Genomic DNA, 19,301 nt, shown 5'->3' with positions numbered 1-19,301 from the left:
AATTGTCAAGATAATAAGTGGCAGAAATGGGTCTCCAACCCAGACTTGTTTTACACTGACATAACACATTTCACTGCATAATCACCCCACTCTGATTCTACCAGTAATGGAACAATTTTTAAAGTTTCACAGAATGCTTGCACCTCACTTTTTGGCAAAAAGATTCTGTCATAAAATCTGTGATGATAGCATGATTAAATATGACACTCTGTTTATCCTATGACCTGAAACTTCAAGCAAACTTAGGTAAGGCAAATAACAAAATAAATTAATTTTTGGGGGGTCACACCCAGAAATGCTCAGGCCTTACTCCTGGCTCTGCACTCAGGAATTACTCATGACCGCAAAGGATGCCAGGAATCAAATCTGGGTCAGTCACATACAAGGCAAACGCCCTACCTGCTATACTATCGCTGGCCCAAAATGACTTAATTTTTAAAAAAGAGTCAAAGAAATAAAGCCATACAACAAGAGCAAAATAATCTGGGGTACCAGAGAAAGTAATGGGTACCGGAGGGTAAGACACTGCCTTGTACATGGCAGATTCCAGTTCAATCCCCCTCTATGGTCCCCTGACCACTGTCAGGAGTAATCTCTGAGCACAGATTCTGGAGTAAGCCCTAAGCATCATGGACAAGGGAAGTGCAGTATTAAAGAATTTTAAAAAATACAGAAAACCAAACCAATCTTGGATGGGATGGAGCAGGCTGAGCAGGGCTGCCAGGTGTGCCCACTCCACACAGTATCCTTTCTGCTGCTCTCAGGAAGCAGCTGGCACAATCTCAGAAGATGAGATCAAATTCTCTTACAAAAAAACTCTTCTGCCCAACATTTCCTAGCAAAATCAGAATTTTATTCTCAAAGCCTTCTGGTTTAATACTGGCTTCTAGAATACTCACTCTGAAGATAAGGTTTTTGCACCATGAAAGAATTACTAGCCATCTGTCATTCAACCTCTCAAGTGCTAATTTTCAAATTAATCATATTTTTATATGCTATCTGCACAACCTCTTTAGGTTGTGCCTGACTCATGGACAGTATTTCATATTTTATAGACAACCTTGCAAAAATGGTTTTATAATCAGCGGTTCTGTTATTCCTTATCTGTCACCATCATATTGAGAAGATGAGACAAATACAGAAGTACTGAAACATACCAACACCTATCAACTTTAAACTGCCTGTGCACAGACCACTTACATTTACCTGTGTGTGTGTGTGTGTGTGTGTGTGTGTGTGTGTGTGTGTGTGTGTATACACTGCAGGCATTTACTCCTCCTCTCCCTGAAAAGGCATCTCTACTAGTTTTAGGTCCGTCCTGATATTTTTCTACTTTGTTTTCTTTTCAATTCTGAGCTAAGGATCCAGAATTCATATATACTGTCAGAGACTCTCAACAATCCCATTTTTCTGGAAATTTCTGGTCATCTGAAAATTTCCACAGGAAATGGGTTTCTAGGAAAGCTCTTAGAATCAAGGGGTCTAAATCTCTCCTGACAAGTTCCAAAGGTGATCATCTATTTATTTGTACTCCAATGTTGTTCATTCAGGCTTTCAAATAAAAGTTAATAAGCTCCTTCCATGCTTCCATGTCTTTTTTTTCCTTTTATTTCGTTGATGTTTTGAGAGAGTATACCTAGCTCATGCTTCACTCTCGGTGGTGCCCCCAAAGATCACATATAGTGTCAGGGATGGAACCTGGGTTGATTACATGCAAGGCAAATATCTTCAGTACATCTCTTTGGATCTTCCTTTTATTTTTTATTCACAAATCTTCACCATAAATGATTGAGTTACACTTTAAAAATCATATTGAACAATAAGTCATTGGAACTAGATTATAAAACTCAGATTGCCAGTGGGTGAGGTAATGTAGGTGGGAAATAAAGATCAGACTAGAGATGAAATAGGGACAGTGATAGAACATCTTGGGCACTTTGCTGGTGATGAGATACACTGAGTTTGCGCATCAATGTCATAAATGTTAAACCTATTGTAATCATGTTACCTAAGCTATAATTTTAAAACTATAAAGATATTTTAAATATCAGCTCCTTGAAATAACTACGAAGTAGGTAAATTTTTATCTTTTTTGTTTGAAAATGATTGATAGGTATATTTTCTTTGGAAATAGAGCAAATTTTTGTTTTAAGGCAGAATAATGTAGGTACTTCCAAATATTACATGTACTGCAGTTTAAGTTACCACCTGTCATTTATCTATTGTGAAAGTTTAAATTTTTCTAGTAAAAAAATAAGGAATCCACACTGGTTTTAGTAAATATTGCTGAAAAGACAATGGAGCTAATTCCTTGAAGGCAAACACACACACACACACACACACACACACACACACACACACACACACACCCCAAAAAACAGCCAACCTTTTTTCTATTCACTCACTTCGTTTCAAATTCAAGGCACTCAATTTCCACAGAAGGTTATTCCTGATTGTAGGATTACATTGGTTTGTCTTTCCTGCACATAGCCTCAGGTAGTTTAGGTTTATTGGGTTGCTCCCATCACAGTGCTCCCATTCCTCTGTGTTTATTTGTAACTTCTTTATTTGTGCTCTGTTGACTTGTAAATATTGTTTTTCTCTTCTCCTTAAGTCCTGTGCATAGTTTATTCAGAGCAATGTTCTTTTTGTATGGACACAAGAAGACAATATATGCTATGCTTTTGTAATGTGACTCTCAGTGACATTTTCCTCCTGGGCATCTGTTCTCTCAGCCTTAGCCTCAGCTGCCCTTACTTCCTTGTGCCACCAAAAGCAGGGTCCCGATGAGAGACTGGATGGAACCAGGGCAAACGGTAAGCTATGTGCTACCCTGGCATTGAGATGGACCTGACCAAAGTGCCTAATGCTTAACTATATGTTAAGAACTTGGTCATGGACAAACGTTGTCATGATCCAAAAAGTAATAACTAGATTCAGACCCTGCTAGGGGTAGGAATGACTAATCTGGCCTAAGCACTGTAGTCTGAGTCTGTGGCAAAATGTTCCCAGGAGATCTGCCCTACAAGCCTCAATGTATTTCTTACTGTGTCCATACAAAAATAACGAGTATTGAGATGTTTATAGGGTTATTGGACTGAGGAAAGGAGAAAAACACCTTTGGAGGTATTTTGCCAGTGGGCAGTCAGGAAGGACTTTGGAATACCCCAGGCGGTATTTCACCCTTGAGCTTGAAGGCAGTCAGGAAGGGCTTTCTTATGTTGATTTGGCTACCAGACTGGGTGCAGTGTTGGCCCAGAGTGCTGGGCAGTAGGAGAGAGACAGAATCCATAGAGCTGGGATAGAGGAATGAGGGGCTATGAAGGAAGAGTGTAAGTGGGAGAGAGATTAGAGAGTGGGAGAGATGAGAGAGAGAGCAGGATGGCAAAATGGAGTGTCCAGAGATTAGCAAGGGGGACAGAGGGAAAAAAAATGTAGAAGAATACAGGAGCAGGCACATGGAGTGATCAACCAACCGGCTTGGCCCTCGTTTCCTCCACCATCTGCTCCTTGGCTTGGACTGCCCCAGCTGGGGAAGCAGCCTGAGGCCCCCAGAACTCGGGAAGGTAGGGGGAGAGCCAGCAGGGACTCTCCCTGGATGCCCCCAGAAATACAACTGATCCCCTCTGAAATTTTGTAACAGGATGTAAGGGGTTGAAACTCTGCACAGCAGAAGAGAGAAATAACCCAAATCTATATCTGGGAACAGAATTAGTCTGGGTATTTTCCCTATCATTTCTTATGACTTTGTTTTGAAGTTTAAGTTATTTTTTTAGTGCAAATTAGCAGTTTACCTTCTAATTACCTATTAGTGCAAATTACCTAATACCTTCTGAATACTAAACTCAAGATTATGTTATTTGGGTTCTTAGGCTCAACGATTCATATTTTTAATTGGAAATTCAATAGAAGTAAAATTTTATGATAATTTTAAAGCTTGAAAATTTATTGGCAGCTCTTATGTATAAATTTTCTTTTGTATTCCTCCAAGACATTATAGAATACCATTAAAGAAACCTAATCCTTGAAATATAAATAATAGTATTCTTATAAGGGTTTACTTGAGAAAAGGCAAAAAGCCATTTTGCACTTTGCAGGATTTCCCATGAGGAGTACAGTTTTCAAATTAGTTTGCTAGGAAACTTCCTTTGACTTCTGTGTTTAAAGTCCTATTAGGCCTCACCTTTGCCCAGGATATGCTATTTTCAGGAGGTACTAAAGAAAAGTGGTATAGAAACTGTTTCCAGACTTGGAAAGACTCATTTGCTTTAAATTATCCCTATTTATTCTTGTCCTAAACATTTATCTTCCTCTCAAAAGGTAAAGGTAAAGGTAAAGGCCCTTCCGTTGATCATTGATTTGCTCGAGCGGGCCCAGTAACGTCTCCGTTGGAGACTTTGTTGTTACTGTGTCTGGCATATCGAATACGTCACGGGGAGCTTGCCAGGCTCTGCCGTGCGGGCGAGATACTCTCGGTAGCTTGCCGGGCTCTCTGAGAGGGGCAGAATCGAACTCGGGTCGGCCATGTTGGCTGCGTGCAGGGCAAACGCCCTACCACTGTGCTATCGCTCCAGCCCATTCGAAATTATTTAATAAGTAGATCTAGTACTAAGATTCCAAAAGATATCAGACTTAAACTTTTCTCTAGTTTGACAGATAAATGTGTCATTTTATTTACAAATAAATCTTACTAAAAATCCACAATTAATATTCACAGAGAAAAGGACAAACAAATCGATATTCTAGCACAAACAACAATGTATGTGGCTGAATCTTCTTATAGATAATACAGTAGAAAATGTTACTGCCTTGCAGCAGATATTTATTTATTTATTTCTTAATTTTATTGAATCACCATGAGATAGTTGCAAGCTTTCATGTTTGGTTTACAATCACACAATGATAAAACAATCATCCCTCCACCAGTGCACATTCCCCACCACAAATATCCCCGGTATACCCCCCCCTTTCCCACCCTTCCCCTGCCTCCATGGCAGACATGATTCCCCATAATCTCTCTCTACTTTTGGGCATTTTGGTTTGCAATACAGACACTGAGAGGTTATTATGTTGGTCCTTTATCTACTTTCCACATACCTCTCCCATCCCGACCGATACCTCCAGCCATCATTTTCTTAGTGATCCCTTCTCTATTCCAGCTCCCTTCTCCCCTTTGCTCATGAGACGGGCTTCCAGCTCTGAAGAAATCTATCTGTCCCATGTATCTACTATCCTTAGGTGTCATCTTTATGTTATGTTGTTTTATACTCCACAAATGAGTGCAGTCCTTCTATGTCTGCCCCTCTCTCTTTTTTTATGCTCAGGAGTTACTCCTGGCTTTGCACTCAGGAATCACTTCTGGTGCTGCTCAGGGGACCATATGGGATGCTGGGAATTGAACGTGGGTCAGCTGTGAGCAAGGGAAATGCCCTACCCGCTGTGCTATTGCTCCAGCCCCTGCCCTCTCTTTATGACTCATTTCACTTAGCATGATACTCTCCATGTCTATCCATTTAGAAGCCAAGTTCATGATTACATCTCTTTAACAGCTACATAGTATTCCATTGTGTAGATGTACTAAAGTTTCTTTAACCAGTCATCTGTTCTAGGGCACTTGGGTTGTTTCCAGATTTTGGCTATTGTGAACAGTGCTGCAATGAACGTATAGGTACAGATGTCATTTCTACTGTGCTTTTTCGCATTCTCGGGATATATTCCCAGAAGTGGTATTGCAGGGTCATATGGGAGCTCAATTTATAGTTTTTGAAGGACTGTCCATATTTTTTTCCAGAAAGGGCATTCCCACCAACAGTGAAAGAGTGTCCCTTTTTTCACCACATCTACCAAAGCTGAACTGTTCCGGGCACTCTCTGCTCACTCACCCAGGTACCTGCCCAGCGGCAGGGCCCCTTCCCGAGATAGCAGATATTTATTTAACACTCACAATGAATGTAAGTAGAACTGATAATAGAGACATGAACCTTGTCCCTGTGACAATAACTATCAAGTGTCACACAATATTAGACTATCTATTGAAACGTTGGTCACAGGAATCCCTACCCAGAAGTTCATCTCATCAAATGTGGAAAGAGACAGCAAGAAATTCTTTTAAATTATGACCTCTATTGCTCACTGCATTTGCTTAAGCCTACAGCATTTGTCAAAGATGCATAGAGAAGGGAGGTCAGAACTTCATGCATGCTACAAAATACTTGATAACTTGTCTGATTGAAGAAGCAGAGAGAAAGACAAAGTGGCCAAGCCCAATAGGTAAAAAGAAAAGCAATAAAGTATTAAATGGTAAGACACATACCATCACTGTCACTGTCCTCCCATTGTTCATCGATTTTCTAGAGTGGGTTCAGTAACGTCTCCATTGTGAGACTTTGTTGTTACTGTGTTTGGCATATCGAATATGTCATGGGTAGCTTGCCAGGCTTTGCTGTGTGGGCGAGATACTCTCGGTAGCTTGCTGGGCTCTCCAAGCTGGGCGGAAGAACTGAACTCAGGTCGACCATGTTGGTTGCATGCAAGGCAAATGCCCTACCTGCTGTGCTATCGCTCCAGCACAACACATACGGTCACAGTCCTCCATTGTTCATCGATTTGCTCGAGCGGGCCCAGTAACGTCTCCATCGTGAGACTTGTTGTTACTGTGCTTGGCATATTGAATACATCATGGGTAGCTTGCCAGGCTCTGCCCTGCAGGCGAGATACTCTCAGTAGCTTGCCAGGCTCTCCGAGAGGGGCGGAGGAATCGAACTCAGGTAGGCCATGTTGGCTGCGTGCAAGGCAAATGCCCTACCGCTGTGCTATCGCTCCAGACCACAAGACACATACAGACCAACAAAATATAAGGAGTGAGCATCCACTGAGGCAGGAGAATAATTTGGTCTTAGGTTTCACATATTCTTTTTATAAGCGTGAAAACAGATTTAAAGAATAGTAGCAAGTAAGTATATGGGAAGAATATAATTTATGAGTATACAGAGGAGAAGGAATTTATGTCTGCACTGAACATTTAAAATGTGATATATGCGGGGCCGGAGCAATAGCACAGCGGGTAGGGCATTTGCCTTGCACTCGACCAACCCGGGTTCGATTCCCAGCATCCCATATGGTCCCCTGAGCACTGCCAGGAGTAACTCCTGAGTGCAGAGCCAGGAGTAACCCCTGTGCGTCGCCGGGTGTGACCCAAAAAGCAAAAAAACCCATAAACATAAAAATAAAAAGGTCATATATTTTTTCTATATTTGCTATTGTCATTTGTTTCTATACTTTATTGGGCTGGAATGATAGCACAGCGGTAGGGCGTTCGCCTTACAAGCGGCCAACATGGCCGACCCGAGTTCGATTCCTCCACCCCTCTAGGAGAGCCCGGCAAGCTACCGAGAGTATTCGATATGCCAGACACAGTAACAACAAAGTCTCCAATGGAGACGTTACTGGGCCCGCTCGAGCAAATCGACGATCAACGGGAGGGCCTTTACCTTTACCTTTACCTTTTTTACTTTATTATGAAATATCTCAATAAGCCTTGTCCATATTTCATTGTGCATATAACCAAACTGAGTTCTTATCCTGTACTGATAAATGGTATCATGTACCATGTACTTGGAACTCTTAGACTACCTTGTTTTTTTCTCATAAAAGGTAATTTTACTTCTATTAACAGAGATAAGAAGGTAAGATTATTGGGGCCAGAGGGATAGCATAGAGAACAAGGTACTTGCCTTGCATGTGACTGACCCTGGTTTGATCCCTAGCACCACATGTGGTCCCCCCAGCATCACTGGGAGTGATCCCTGAGTACCACCAGATGTGGCTGCAAAATAAAACAATAAAAAAAGAAGGTAAGTTGACTGTTGGGATGTGGCTTATATGGCAGTCATTTGAGTGATGAATTTGTATTATTAAGTATGTAAAATGTCCTGAATTAGATCCTTGGCATTGTAAGAGCCTTGGACCACTACCAGCAGTGGTTTCAATAATTAACCACAAAAAAAGATTATTTTTGAGATCCTACTAATGAGGAAAGTTTTGAAAAATGCCAAAGTGCATATAATTACATAACTAATATCTGATAGAATCAAGATTCAAGCTCAGATTCTTATATTAAAATGAATTTTTAACCTAGGAATAGAATAGCTTGAACATATTTATCTCTGTGTGTCAGTTCTTCCCTTAATCCCAAATTTCTTTTGAAGATCTGGTGTCTGTCAGCAGAGCAACTTGGAAACTAATACTTAATAACTCAACTCCAGCAAATAATCATTCATTCCAGATTAGGTACAGAAAAATGGATATGCCCCCCCATAAAAATCTTATCCTAATGAATAATGTTTTTGAGTGTGTATCAATTTGAATAATCATTTAAAATTATTTTATTGCTATTATAGTCTGGTACATAATTTTAGAATTGAACCAATTATTGCTTTAAGAATTAAAATGAAAATAAAAGCTTATGTACTATAGTAAATTGTCTTAAAATGTCTTCAATAAGCTCCTTGATCATATCATGTAATAATAAACAAAATAAATCATCATTAAACACCATTTAAATTAACAAATAATTTGAAAAAAACATCAGGATATCAGAAGAATTATGGTTTTCAGAATGTATGATGGGAAAACCAAATAAATTTAAACAATTATATCTAGAAGATATCTCCTAAACTTCAAAATAGGACAAACAGTGGTTTCTTACCTTACTGCAGAGATATGGCAATTCTGAAAGTTGTTAAAAAATATATTTAAGGTGAAGAAGTTCCAGATCTAATTGCTAGTGGAATTAATTGAACTTTAGTGTGGTCAAAGCCATGTCCTGGTAGCATGATGTTCATTCTCTGACTACTCCTGCTAATATGAAACGTATTCTCAATTTTCATTATTGCTAAACATTCCTTTTCAGACCTAACTACCACTTGAGGAAGTGTGAATCTTGCTCTATGTGAAACTGGGACGGGAACTACAAATCCTGGACTAAGGAAGACCTGGACTGTGAGAATATAAGCCTCTTTCTATAAGAAATTAACTCTTCTAGGGGAAATCAGTTATTTTCATAGTGACCCTCTTGCTATGTGATAGTGGGGTGACTCATTATTTGGTCCCTTTTTTCATTCACTGAGAAATTAGTCCAATCTGTTCCCCCAAAAGTTGTTTCTGAGGTAAGGGGCAATTTCTTTTGACCCTACAGCCATGACGAACCTTGGTGGTTACTTTTCCATGAAGGCATTTTTGAGATACCCCTTTCTTATTGTGAAAGAATGGCTGAATCAAGTCGGGGATGCACACTGAATGATCTGAAAAACGCAACTTCAGTCTTTATTTTTTTTATTTTTTTTTTATTTTTTTGTTTTTTGGGTCACACCTGGCAATGCACAGGGGTTACTCCTGGCTCTGTACTCAGGAATCACTCCTGTCGGTGCTCAGGGGACCATATGGGATGCTGGGAATCGAACCCGGGTTGGTCGAGTGCAAGGCAAACGCCCTACCCGCTGTGCTATTGCTCCAACCCTGCAACTTCAGTCTTTAAGGACAAAAAGTTTTTACAAAGATCATATGCTGTTTACAAAAATGTGGAACAAATTCTAACTTTATGTTTTCCTTTACAGTTACATTACTTTCTCCTTTTAGAAAATAATGAGATATGACAGTATATAAAAAAAGAACAACAAATACCTGATTAAAATATTTGATGACTTTGTATAAACGCATGCACTCATGATATCATAACCTATTGGAGTTGAAGGCCAGTCTCCAAATTTCTACAAATTCCTAAGAAGATATTCTCAGAGGCTACCATTAATGTACTCACCTGCTGGTTTATTCTTTTCCAGGTCCATGGCATTAGAGTCAGCTTCTAATTTGATTTCTTAAAACAAAACAATTCACACACTTTCTAAGTTTTACTGAAAATTTGGTGAGTAAAGGTGAAGAAGAACTTTAGTATATATGAAAAAGATTCTTTCCTTCCCTCCTTCCCTCCCTCCCTCCCTGCTTCCCTCCTTTCCTCCCTCTCTCCCTCCCTCCCTCCCTCCCTCCCTCCCTCCCTCCCTCCCTTCCTTCCTTCCTTCCTTCCTTCCTTCCTTCCTTCCTTCCTTCCTTCCTTCCTCCTTCCCTCCCTCCCTCCCTCCCTCCCTCCTTTCTTTTTTCCTTCATTCCTTCCTTCCATTTCCCAATCCTCAGTTAAGTTTCTTAAAAGATTATGATATCAGAGTTATGCCCACGAATCACCCCTGACACCATGTAAGCTCTTTCACTGGCCATGATCCAGAGACACATTAATAAATCTCAAGAGAGATCAATAAGATGCAGAGATTTTTCTTGACTTTGTGCAAGGCTGTTCCTGGGGCACCCTGGAGGGGGATGGGAGAGCCCAACACCCATCCAAACAGAGCCCAATAGCTGAAACCCTCCACACATGTTCCCAGCCAGACTTCACAGCTCTGGACAAGCCTCATCCTGAAAGTAATCTGTTGAAAAAACTCAGGTATGCCGGTTTTCTAACTGAAATCTCCAGGCTTTCATGGATTTGGGAATGGGCTACCTCTCCCCATCTCCCTATACTTCTGGAATCCTGGGTAGTCATGCATACATCCCAAGCCTCCCAGTTAAAACTTTAACTCCATCTATACCATGTTGTTAAAAATTCAAGACTTTCTTGAGTGGCACCTCAAATTCTAACACTGATAAACCAGGTACTCCCAATTGAATGGGATGTTATGTAGAAGGCATCCAATCTCAATTAACAAAATATCAATACAGAAGGCTTAACCTACAAAAACATCTTAATAATCTCTTATACAAGGGCTTTATCGCTCCATAGTGAGATACACAATCTTTACAATCTTTACTAACTTTCAAGAAAACATTTATTCATCACTCTTTTAGCAAATTATAACAATCAATATAAAATAAATTACTGAGGTCCTGATATGGGGGCAAGCTTAAGGGAAATATTGGAGAGAATGGTGGTTGTGGGATTGGTGTTATATATTGATGGTGGTGGGATTGGTGGTGGGATTGGTGTTGTATATTGAATGTTCAACAAATCATTATGAAGAACTTTGTAAACCTCAGTGTTTATATCACTGTAAGGGGAAAATAAAATAAAAAATGACTATGATATACTTGTCTCTTCTTTTTTTTATTATCTCTACTAGAATTTTTAATTCTACTTTCACCACTGGGTTAAAACTGCTTTTTTGTTGTTGTTTTTAGACCATATATAGTGGTGCTCAGGTTTTATTTCTGTCTCTGAGTTCAGGAGTTACTTCTAGCACGGCTCAGGGGACCACCTTTGGTGCTGGGGATTGAACCTAGGCCTACTACGTTCAAGTCAAATGTCCTCTACCCTCTGTACTATCTCTCTGGCCCTTAAAAATGCACCTTTCTAAAGGCATTCAATTTCTAGTAACCAAATAAAATAAATAGATCTTGACACCTTGCCCCCTGCCACACTCCAGGGCACTCCATAACACTCTTGTGAACTCCCCCTTCTTAGCATCTTCACATCTTTTGTTGGTGACTGCAACATCTTTTAATTGTCTTGGGTTTTGTTTGTTTGTTTCTTTGTTTGTGGGCTACAAATAGAAGAGTTCAGAGGTGACTCCTGTTCTGTGTTTGGGAATCACTACTGGTAGTGGTCAGAGGACTGTGCTATACTTGGAATTAAGCTCAAGTTTCCTCCATGCAGGGCATGCTCTCCAGAACTTGAGTCATCTCACTGACCTTGATTTTCCTCTTCTGTCTATGATTCAAGAGGAATTTTTCAAATATTCTCATGAGAATTTCTTTATATGAGGATTTTTAAGGAAAATAAAACTTAAGATTTCTTGTACATTCGTTTCTTTTTTTTTTTTTTGTACATTGGCTTCTTATTGATGCCTACATTATCAGAGAGACAATGCATATGCCTAGACCTGGAGTCTGTGCTCTTAACTGTAATTAAAACTTTTTAATCAATTTACTTTAAGTAAAAGGTAAAGGTAAGGTAAAGGCCCTCCCGTTGATCGTCGATTTGCTCGAGCAGGCCCAGTACACATTGGAGACTTTGTTGTTACTGTGTTTGGCATATCCAATACTCTCGGTAGCATGCCGGGCTCTCCGAGAGGGGCGGAGGAATCGAACTCGGGTCGGCCATGTTGGCTGCTTGTAAGGCGAACGCCCTACCCGCTGTGCTATCGCTCCAGCCCCAATTTACTTTAATCTTAAAATATTTTAATTTTTTTTTAGATACTATGATTTATAACACTGTAAAAGACGGAGTTCCATGTATACAGTACTTTCCCTTCTTTCTATTCAGGGACCATTAATATACCATAAAACTTTAAGTGCATGTATTGTATGAATGGATGTATTTTGGCAAGAGTTAACATCGATGTAACTACCACATTAATCACTATCTAGAACATTTCCATCACCCCTGGAGTTCCCTATGTCCTCACCAGTAAATCAACTCAGAGCAATCATTGTCCTGATTTCTATAACTCATTAATTTCGCCTATGTGTGTTTTCCTTAATTCAAATTAGCACTGTCCTCCCATTGTTCATCGAATTGCTTGAGCGGGCCAAGTAACAACTCCATTGTGAGACTTGTTTTTTTTTTTTTTTTTTTTTTTTTTTCCCCCTTTATTTTATTTTATTTTTTTAAAGTTGTAGATTTACAATTTTTTGTGCTTTGGTTTCAATTATACAATGATCAGATACCCATCCCTCCACCAGTGCCCATTTTCCACCACCATGGATAATATCCCTCCCACCCCCGAGACTTGTTTTTTGTGTGTTTGGCATATCGAATACGTCACGGGGAGCTTGCTAGGCTTAATTTAATAGAATTCATTTGTGCTGTGCATACCAGAACTCCACACTCTTTCATTGACAGTTTATATTCCCCTGCTTAATTATACTATGATTTCTTGAAAGGCAATATCAATATGCAAGAGCATAAATATATGGGAACAAGGTGTTACCACAGACACCCAGCTAATAGTAGCTAATGTAGCACTGTAGCACTGTCCTAACACTGTCCTCCCATTGTTCATCGGTTTGCTCGAGCAGGCCCAGTAACATCTCCATTATGAGACTTGTTACTGTTTTTGGCATATCAAATACATCACGGGTAACTTGCCAGGCTTTGCCGTGCGGGTGAGATACTCTCGGTAACTTGCTGGGCTCTCTGAGAGGGGCAGAAGAATTGAAACCGGGTCAGCCAGGTTGGCCGAGTGCAAGGCAAATGCCCTACCCGCTGTGCAGTAAATTTGCACATGCACTGTCTCTTTGAATAAGTGTTTTTGTGTTCCTGGAGTAGGTTCTTAAAAGTGGGACATCAGGGTCCTATGGCAGTTGTTTTAAATTTTTTGAGAAATCTCCACATTTTACCTGTTGAGGCTGACTCAGTTTATATTCTCAACAGCAGTTAAAGTGTCCTTTCTTCACATGTCCCCCAACACTTGTTTCTGGTATTTTGAACCATGATTTGTTATGTACTACTGGAAATTTAAGTTGTTTTTAATTTAGGTTTATTGTGACTTCGGCAAATTAACATTCCTATACAATCTTTCTCATGAACATAGATTTGTTTTTGGCATAAACACCTAGAAGGGGAATTACTATAATTAACATAAGAAACTGCTCAATGATTATCCAACCATGTATTACTATCCCCTGCAGCATTTTGTATTAACATTTCAATTTCCATCATCCTAATGTATGTTAAATAGTGTTTCAGTGTGGCTCTAACTTTCATTTTCTTCTTGTTTAATGATATCGAGAACTCTGCTTATTGGCATTTGTATCATCCTTTTATGTGAATCATCTCGCTTGTATCCATTTGAGAAGTTAATTGCCATTTTATGATGAATTTGAGGATATTTCTTAGGTTTTCTGAATTTGTAGATATGGATTTTCCCTGATCTTTGGTTTATCTTTTCATTTTCTTAATAATGTGTTTTAAACTTTTATGCTGGAAGTGGAGGGGAGGTTATCAAAGACTAACTAGATAACCAGGTAATCTAGTTCATTGGTCCACTTAAATATCATCCACTGGAAAGGATGCAGTCACCACAGATAATGGAATGTCTAGGATGAGGAAAAGAAAATTGTAAGAGATAAAAAAAAGGATTCCCAGTGAGACAACTTCCTTTTTGACCCCCCACAAAAATGTTGGCTTCTCTTTGACCCCTCACTGATGTTGGGGCAGATGGCAGGAAGGTAGCACACCGTGCACCCACATGGCATGTAGCCAGAACACTGCTGGCTCTAGCTCACAAGAGGCTCAGTGACCCATATACAGCTGCAAGCACCAGCAAAAGGCCATTGGGTAGTATTCCACCACTGATCTCAGACTTGGACGCCAACACAGAGGAGTATACTGAGGAAGAGGACCAAGTCAACATGCACGGGAGGCAGTGGATAGCAAAAGGACAGGACTGAGAAGTGGTACAATGGACTGGAGAAGTGGAAGTATAGAAGAAGTGATATCATGCTCTGGTAAAGAGAAAGAGACCTAGAATTTGGGGAGGGATCTTAGGACCACCTATATAGACTGTATAGTAAACTAGAACTTCAGAAGCATCTTGGGTTTTGTATACAAGTCTTTTCTATTATGCAAGGACCCACAAACTCAGGAAGAAATCCATGTTTATGGTGACAAAGAGCAGAAAATTGTAATTGATCATTTTTATTTTCTTCAGATCTTTTTGAAAATGTGTGGAAACTCTTCCTGGGAAGCAGTTCAGCCCTGTCTCTGTAAATGATTGACATCATAGAATATGGTGATCACAGATACTCTTGCTTCGTTTACTTTACTAGCTTGGGAACAACTTGAAAACAGGAGCTTTGTTTTCTATAGTTTTATAGTGAGTGACATGCTGGCAAGTAGTAGGTACCCCCAAATAAATAAATGGACCTACTGGAAATTGAAAGTAAATTTCATCAATTAATCTCTATGTCATTGCTTCTTCCTAAAAGCAAGATAAATTCTATTTTACCTTAAAACTTGTGCAAGCAATAAAAACTTCAAGAGTCTGTGAAAAATAAGCTTCTTAAGGCCCTTAAATATACATCAACACGTGAATAATTTTGAGTTATTTGAATAATCTTTGAATAATTTTCATAAATTTGTTGTAATTCTTAATATATTTCATGAATTTTTATTTTCTAAGTTTTAAACTGCTGGAGCGATAGCACAGTGGTAGGGCGTTTGCCTTACAAGCGGCCAACATGGCCGACCCGAGTTCAATTCCTCCACCCCTCTCGGAGAGCCCGGCAAGCTACCGAGAGTATTCGATATGTCAAACACAGTAACAACAAAGTCTCCAATGGAGACATTACTGGGCCCGCTCGAGCAAATCGACGAACAACGGGAGGGCCTTTACCTTTAATGGGCTGGAGCGATAGCACAGCGGGTAGGGCGTTCGCCTTACAAGCGGCCAACATGGCCGACCCGAGTTCGATTCCTCCGCCCCTCTCGGAGAGCCCGGCAAGCTACCGAGAGTATTTGATATGCCAGACACAGTAACAACAAAGTCTCCAATGGAGACATTACTGGGCCCGCTCGAGCAAATCGACGATCAACGGGAGGGCCTTTACTTACTTACTAAAAATTTCATTTAATTTTTAAAAATTTTTACTGTATCTTGGTAACATGATCACAATAGGGTTAATGTTACTCAGTATAATACAGAAGAGTGAGATCATCTGGAATTTGTCATCTACCCTCTTACTTCACTTTATTTGAATCCTTCTTTATTTGAAAGACATTATCTATAATTCTAAGTAAATCAGATGCTTCTCATGAAATATGCTAACATTTTGAACAACAATAAAAAACAAAACAAAACATGGATAGATTTAAGGATCTGCATTTGACTTCATCATGTCAGATTGATGAGGTTTTTATTCAACTGAAGTTTGCCAATGAAATGTCTAAAAGAATGTAGATTATACAAACACAATAATACCATCATCAAATCTGTCTGAGAAATTAGACCTTCCTGGATTCCATAGAGATAATTCCATAGAAATCATTCCAATGAGATAATGTACTCTAAGGAGTCTGATAGGAAGGTACAGTGAAAAGTTTTTATGAAAAGCACAGCAATATATGAAAGATGATGGGCTAATTGAGGAAACAAAGTGCAATCTTCTCGCTGCAGGAAACCGTAGAGTGGAGAAACCCCTGCTTGGTGGACAATGAGACACAATCAAGTGACATTCAGCACATTATGAATTAAGCATTGGAGAGCAGAGTGACTTTCTCCATAGCAACAAAGCCTCAGAAAGGCCAGAATTTTATTGGCCATGTTTTCATATTGTTCTTTCAGAGCAGCACAACCCCTCACCCTGGATGATTAAAAGTACTATTACGATATTCAAGTATCCTATTATGATATTTAAGTTAAATGAATAAATACACATAGAGAGAATAGAAAACATAGCTGAGTGCACAAATAGCCAGAACATTCAATTTCCACAAAGCAAGATAAATATTTTAAAGAAATTAAAATTAAAGTTTTAAGGATTTTCTGCAGTAACTCAGCATTAAGGTCCAATTAAAAGATAAACAAAACATTATCCAGTATGCAATCTCTGCTCCGGAAAGAATTAGTTCTATTATGGGGTCACAAAAGGGTCCAAATCTTTGTGTTATAGTTAAGCTGTGATGCTGGGGGGCAGGAGTGTGAGATAATCTTTTGTAATGGCGAGGGTCCCTGAAAGAGAATTGTGTGAAATTACCATGTCACAGAATTATTGAAGAAAAGCAACATCTTATAGAGGCAGAGAGGACTGAGCCATGTAGAGACAGTTTGTGACAACTCTGTGACCATCCAGAAAGTGTTGGCTCAGATGTCTCCTGAACTCTAGCTGCCCTATTTTCACACTTAATTGGCCCATGGTCTCACATTAAATTTAAAAAACACTTGTAATTTTTCTCATAAAAATTTGGCTGTGACTGAAGTGCAATAAAGAGGAAGTTATTAAAATTCTAAAGAACTGAAATGAAAAAGTAAGAATATTTAGTGGCTCCTATTCATAGGACAATTAGCAATTGCATGTGTAATGAGTGAGTCACCGGGAAGCTTTAAAAGGAAAAGGAATATTTACAGAATGTTTGGAGTTGAAAGGCTATATTTAGGAAATTAAAGAAGCAAGACCTATATCTGAATGAACATTCTATGACTCATTTAGGTATTGACCAAAGAGAGAATTTATTCACAGAGCTTTTCAAATACAAACAAAAATATCACTTTTTAATTCTTTACAAAATTAATATTGAACAAGTGTGGCACAACACAGTACAATAATGGACAAAAGAAAACAAGATCTAATGATGGCAAAGTGTCTCTTATTATTCGTTTATCTTCAGCTGTGCTCTCTCCTAAGATGGACAGGAAGCTGACTCTTAACTTCATAAGAATATCATTGCAGAAGCTACTCAGACAGAGAAGTATTGCATATCTTGAATAATATGGAACTATAAAAGCTTAACTCTAAAGGTCTGCATAAACACTGAAGACAAGTGGAGGGCTCAAAGAGTTTGTGTAGGATATACAAAATACTGATAGAGTGGCATATTGGTCCATTTATTAGGTTGAATGTATGCTGTATAATAATACTGTATTTTAAATGTCTATTAAAAAGAAAACCAGCGTAATGTGCCACTAACCTTCTCGTGCACTCTGTGGGGTGATTTCTGCTTGTGCATGGGCATGTGTGAAGATGCAGACATTGGTATGTGCTCATGTGCTTTCAGAAGTGCCATGGCCTACAGGAACACCTGGGGATTTCCCTGCTTCTCAACATAATACTGTGTCTACTAGCCCTTTTGAATCTTCTCTGAGTCCCCATCTTCAAGCAAAGCCCCATCAAACCCCCCGTTTGCATACATAAATTTGTTTCGCATGTGTATGTGGTCTACATGAATAATACCCTATGGAAGAAAAACACTCAACATCCTGCAATATTTTCAGCCTTTCAGTCCAATTTTCTCTAGTACCTCCTTTTCTTTCATGAAATTCTGAAATTCTTGCAGAACACATCTACATTACATAGCATTTTGGAATCCATTGGGTTTCATTTCAATTGCACAGTACGAATAGAGCCACGATTCCTCCTCCTGAAAGTTGCTGGGTATCTCAGTTCCTCCGAGCCCCGTCAGGTCGTCCTCTCTGCTTCTGGTGGCTCCAAGTCAGTAGGGGTACTGCTTCTGTTTCTTGCCTGAGAAGCAGGCCAGCCAGGTACAGAGCAACATGGCAGCAGCGGCCCCAGCTCCCGTGCAGTAGTAAGCCCAGCCTATTTCACACTTACCTAGAGACACAAGAGGGGCAGAAAAAGAAGAGACGAATCAGGATGGTTTAATAAGGAGCTCTGTGATGTCTTAAAGTGAGCTCCGAGTGAAATTGAAATACCCATTAGAAAAGTGGCACACCCACTCAAATGAAAAGGAAACGTGCCGGAACGCTTGTCTGAAGGCTGAAGAAAGCCAGAGTGATTCTCTGCATTTCAGCAGGCTCTCAAGGCTAATGCCTCTTTCTAGCTAAGAAGTCTATCTTCATCCAACCAGTGCTCATACCCCTGTCTAAAGAATAGCGAGCATGGCATGGTAGCAATCACGTTAACAGAATGAAATGGAGTTTTACTTAAATAACACAATTCAATACATTTGTTTTAAATTTCAAAACATAGCTACAGTCCTGCAAAGCTGTTGCTGTGAAGAGGAAATCCAAGTGCCAATGCTGAAGTAAACCTGGCTATTTACAAATAATTGCCAAATGACTCAACTGAATTGGGGAACAAATCATTTCTTGTTATTTATTTATTTATTTATTTATTGAATCACTGTGGGAAAAGTTACAAAGCTTTCAGGTTAAGTCTCGGTCATGCAATTATCAAACACATTTCCCTTCACCAATACTTCTTTTCCACCACCAAGAATCCCAATAAACCCCCCAACTCTCCCAATGCCTGTGAGGCAGATGAATTCTACTTAACACTCTATCTACTTTGATTAGATTCATTGTTTCAACAAAAGATGCACCCTCATTATTTAGAGTTTACACCCCCAAATCAGACATGCTGAAAAGGCGTTGTGAAATAATTTGTTTTCTACAGCTGGTCACAAGAATCAAATGATGTCGCGCGGCTGCAATAGCAGCCGCACGATTTTGGATTTCTGGTATTTTACTTATTAAGCCTGGAAGTATTTCTGCTGAGAGTCAGATAATTATGAGATTGGTTTCTGTGCTCTGGAGCCATGGCCGTGCCAGAGAGCCGCTCGTAGGGGGAAACTTGTGACT

General features: G+C 39.5%; 1 protein-coding gene across 1 annotated transcript in view; it reads right to left on the bottom strand.

Moving 5' to 3' along the window:
• Positions 1-17,194: 17,194 nt before the first annotated feature.
• LHFPL6 (LHFPL tetraspan subfamily member 6) overlaps positions 17,195-19,301 on the bottom strand; it is a 262,165-nt gene continuing 260,058 nt past the window's right edge. The window contains exon 3 of the mRNA XM_056126198.1: positions 17,195-18,312. Within this exon, the coding sequence (XP_055982173.1) occupies positions 18,194-18,312 (119 nt within the window). The 3' untranslated portion in view covers positions 17,195-18,193. The remainder of the gene's footprint in view (positions 18,313-19,301) is intronic.

The sequence above is a fragment of the Sorex fumeus genome, unplaced genomic scaffold (assembly GCF_029834395.1).
Source record: "Sorex fumeus unplaced genomic scaffold, SorFum_2.1 ptg000061l, whole genome shotgun sequence".
Lineage (NCBI taxonomy): Eukaryota > Metazoa > Chordata > Mammalia > Eulipotyphla > Soricidae > Sorex > Sorex fumeus.
The sequence above is the reverse complement of the archived record's forward strand: the minus strand, read 5'-3'. Positions and strand labels throughout refer to the sequence as shown.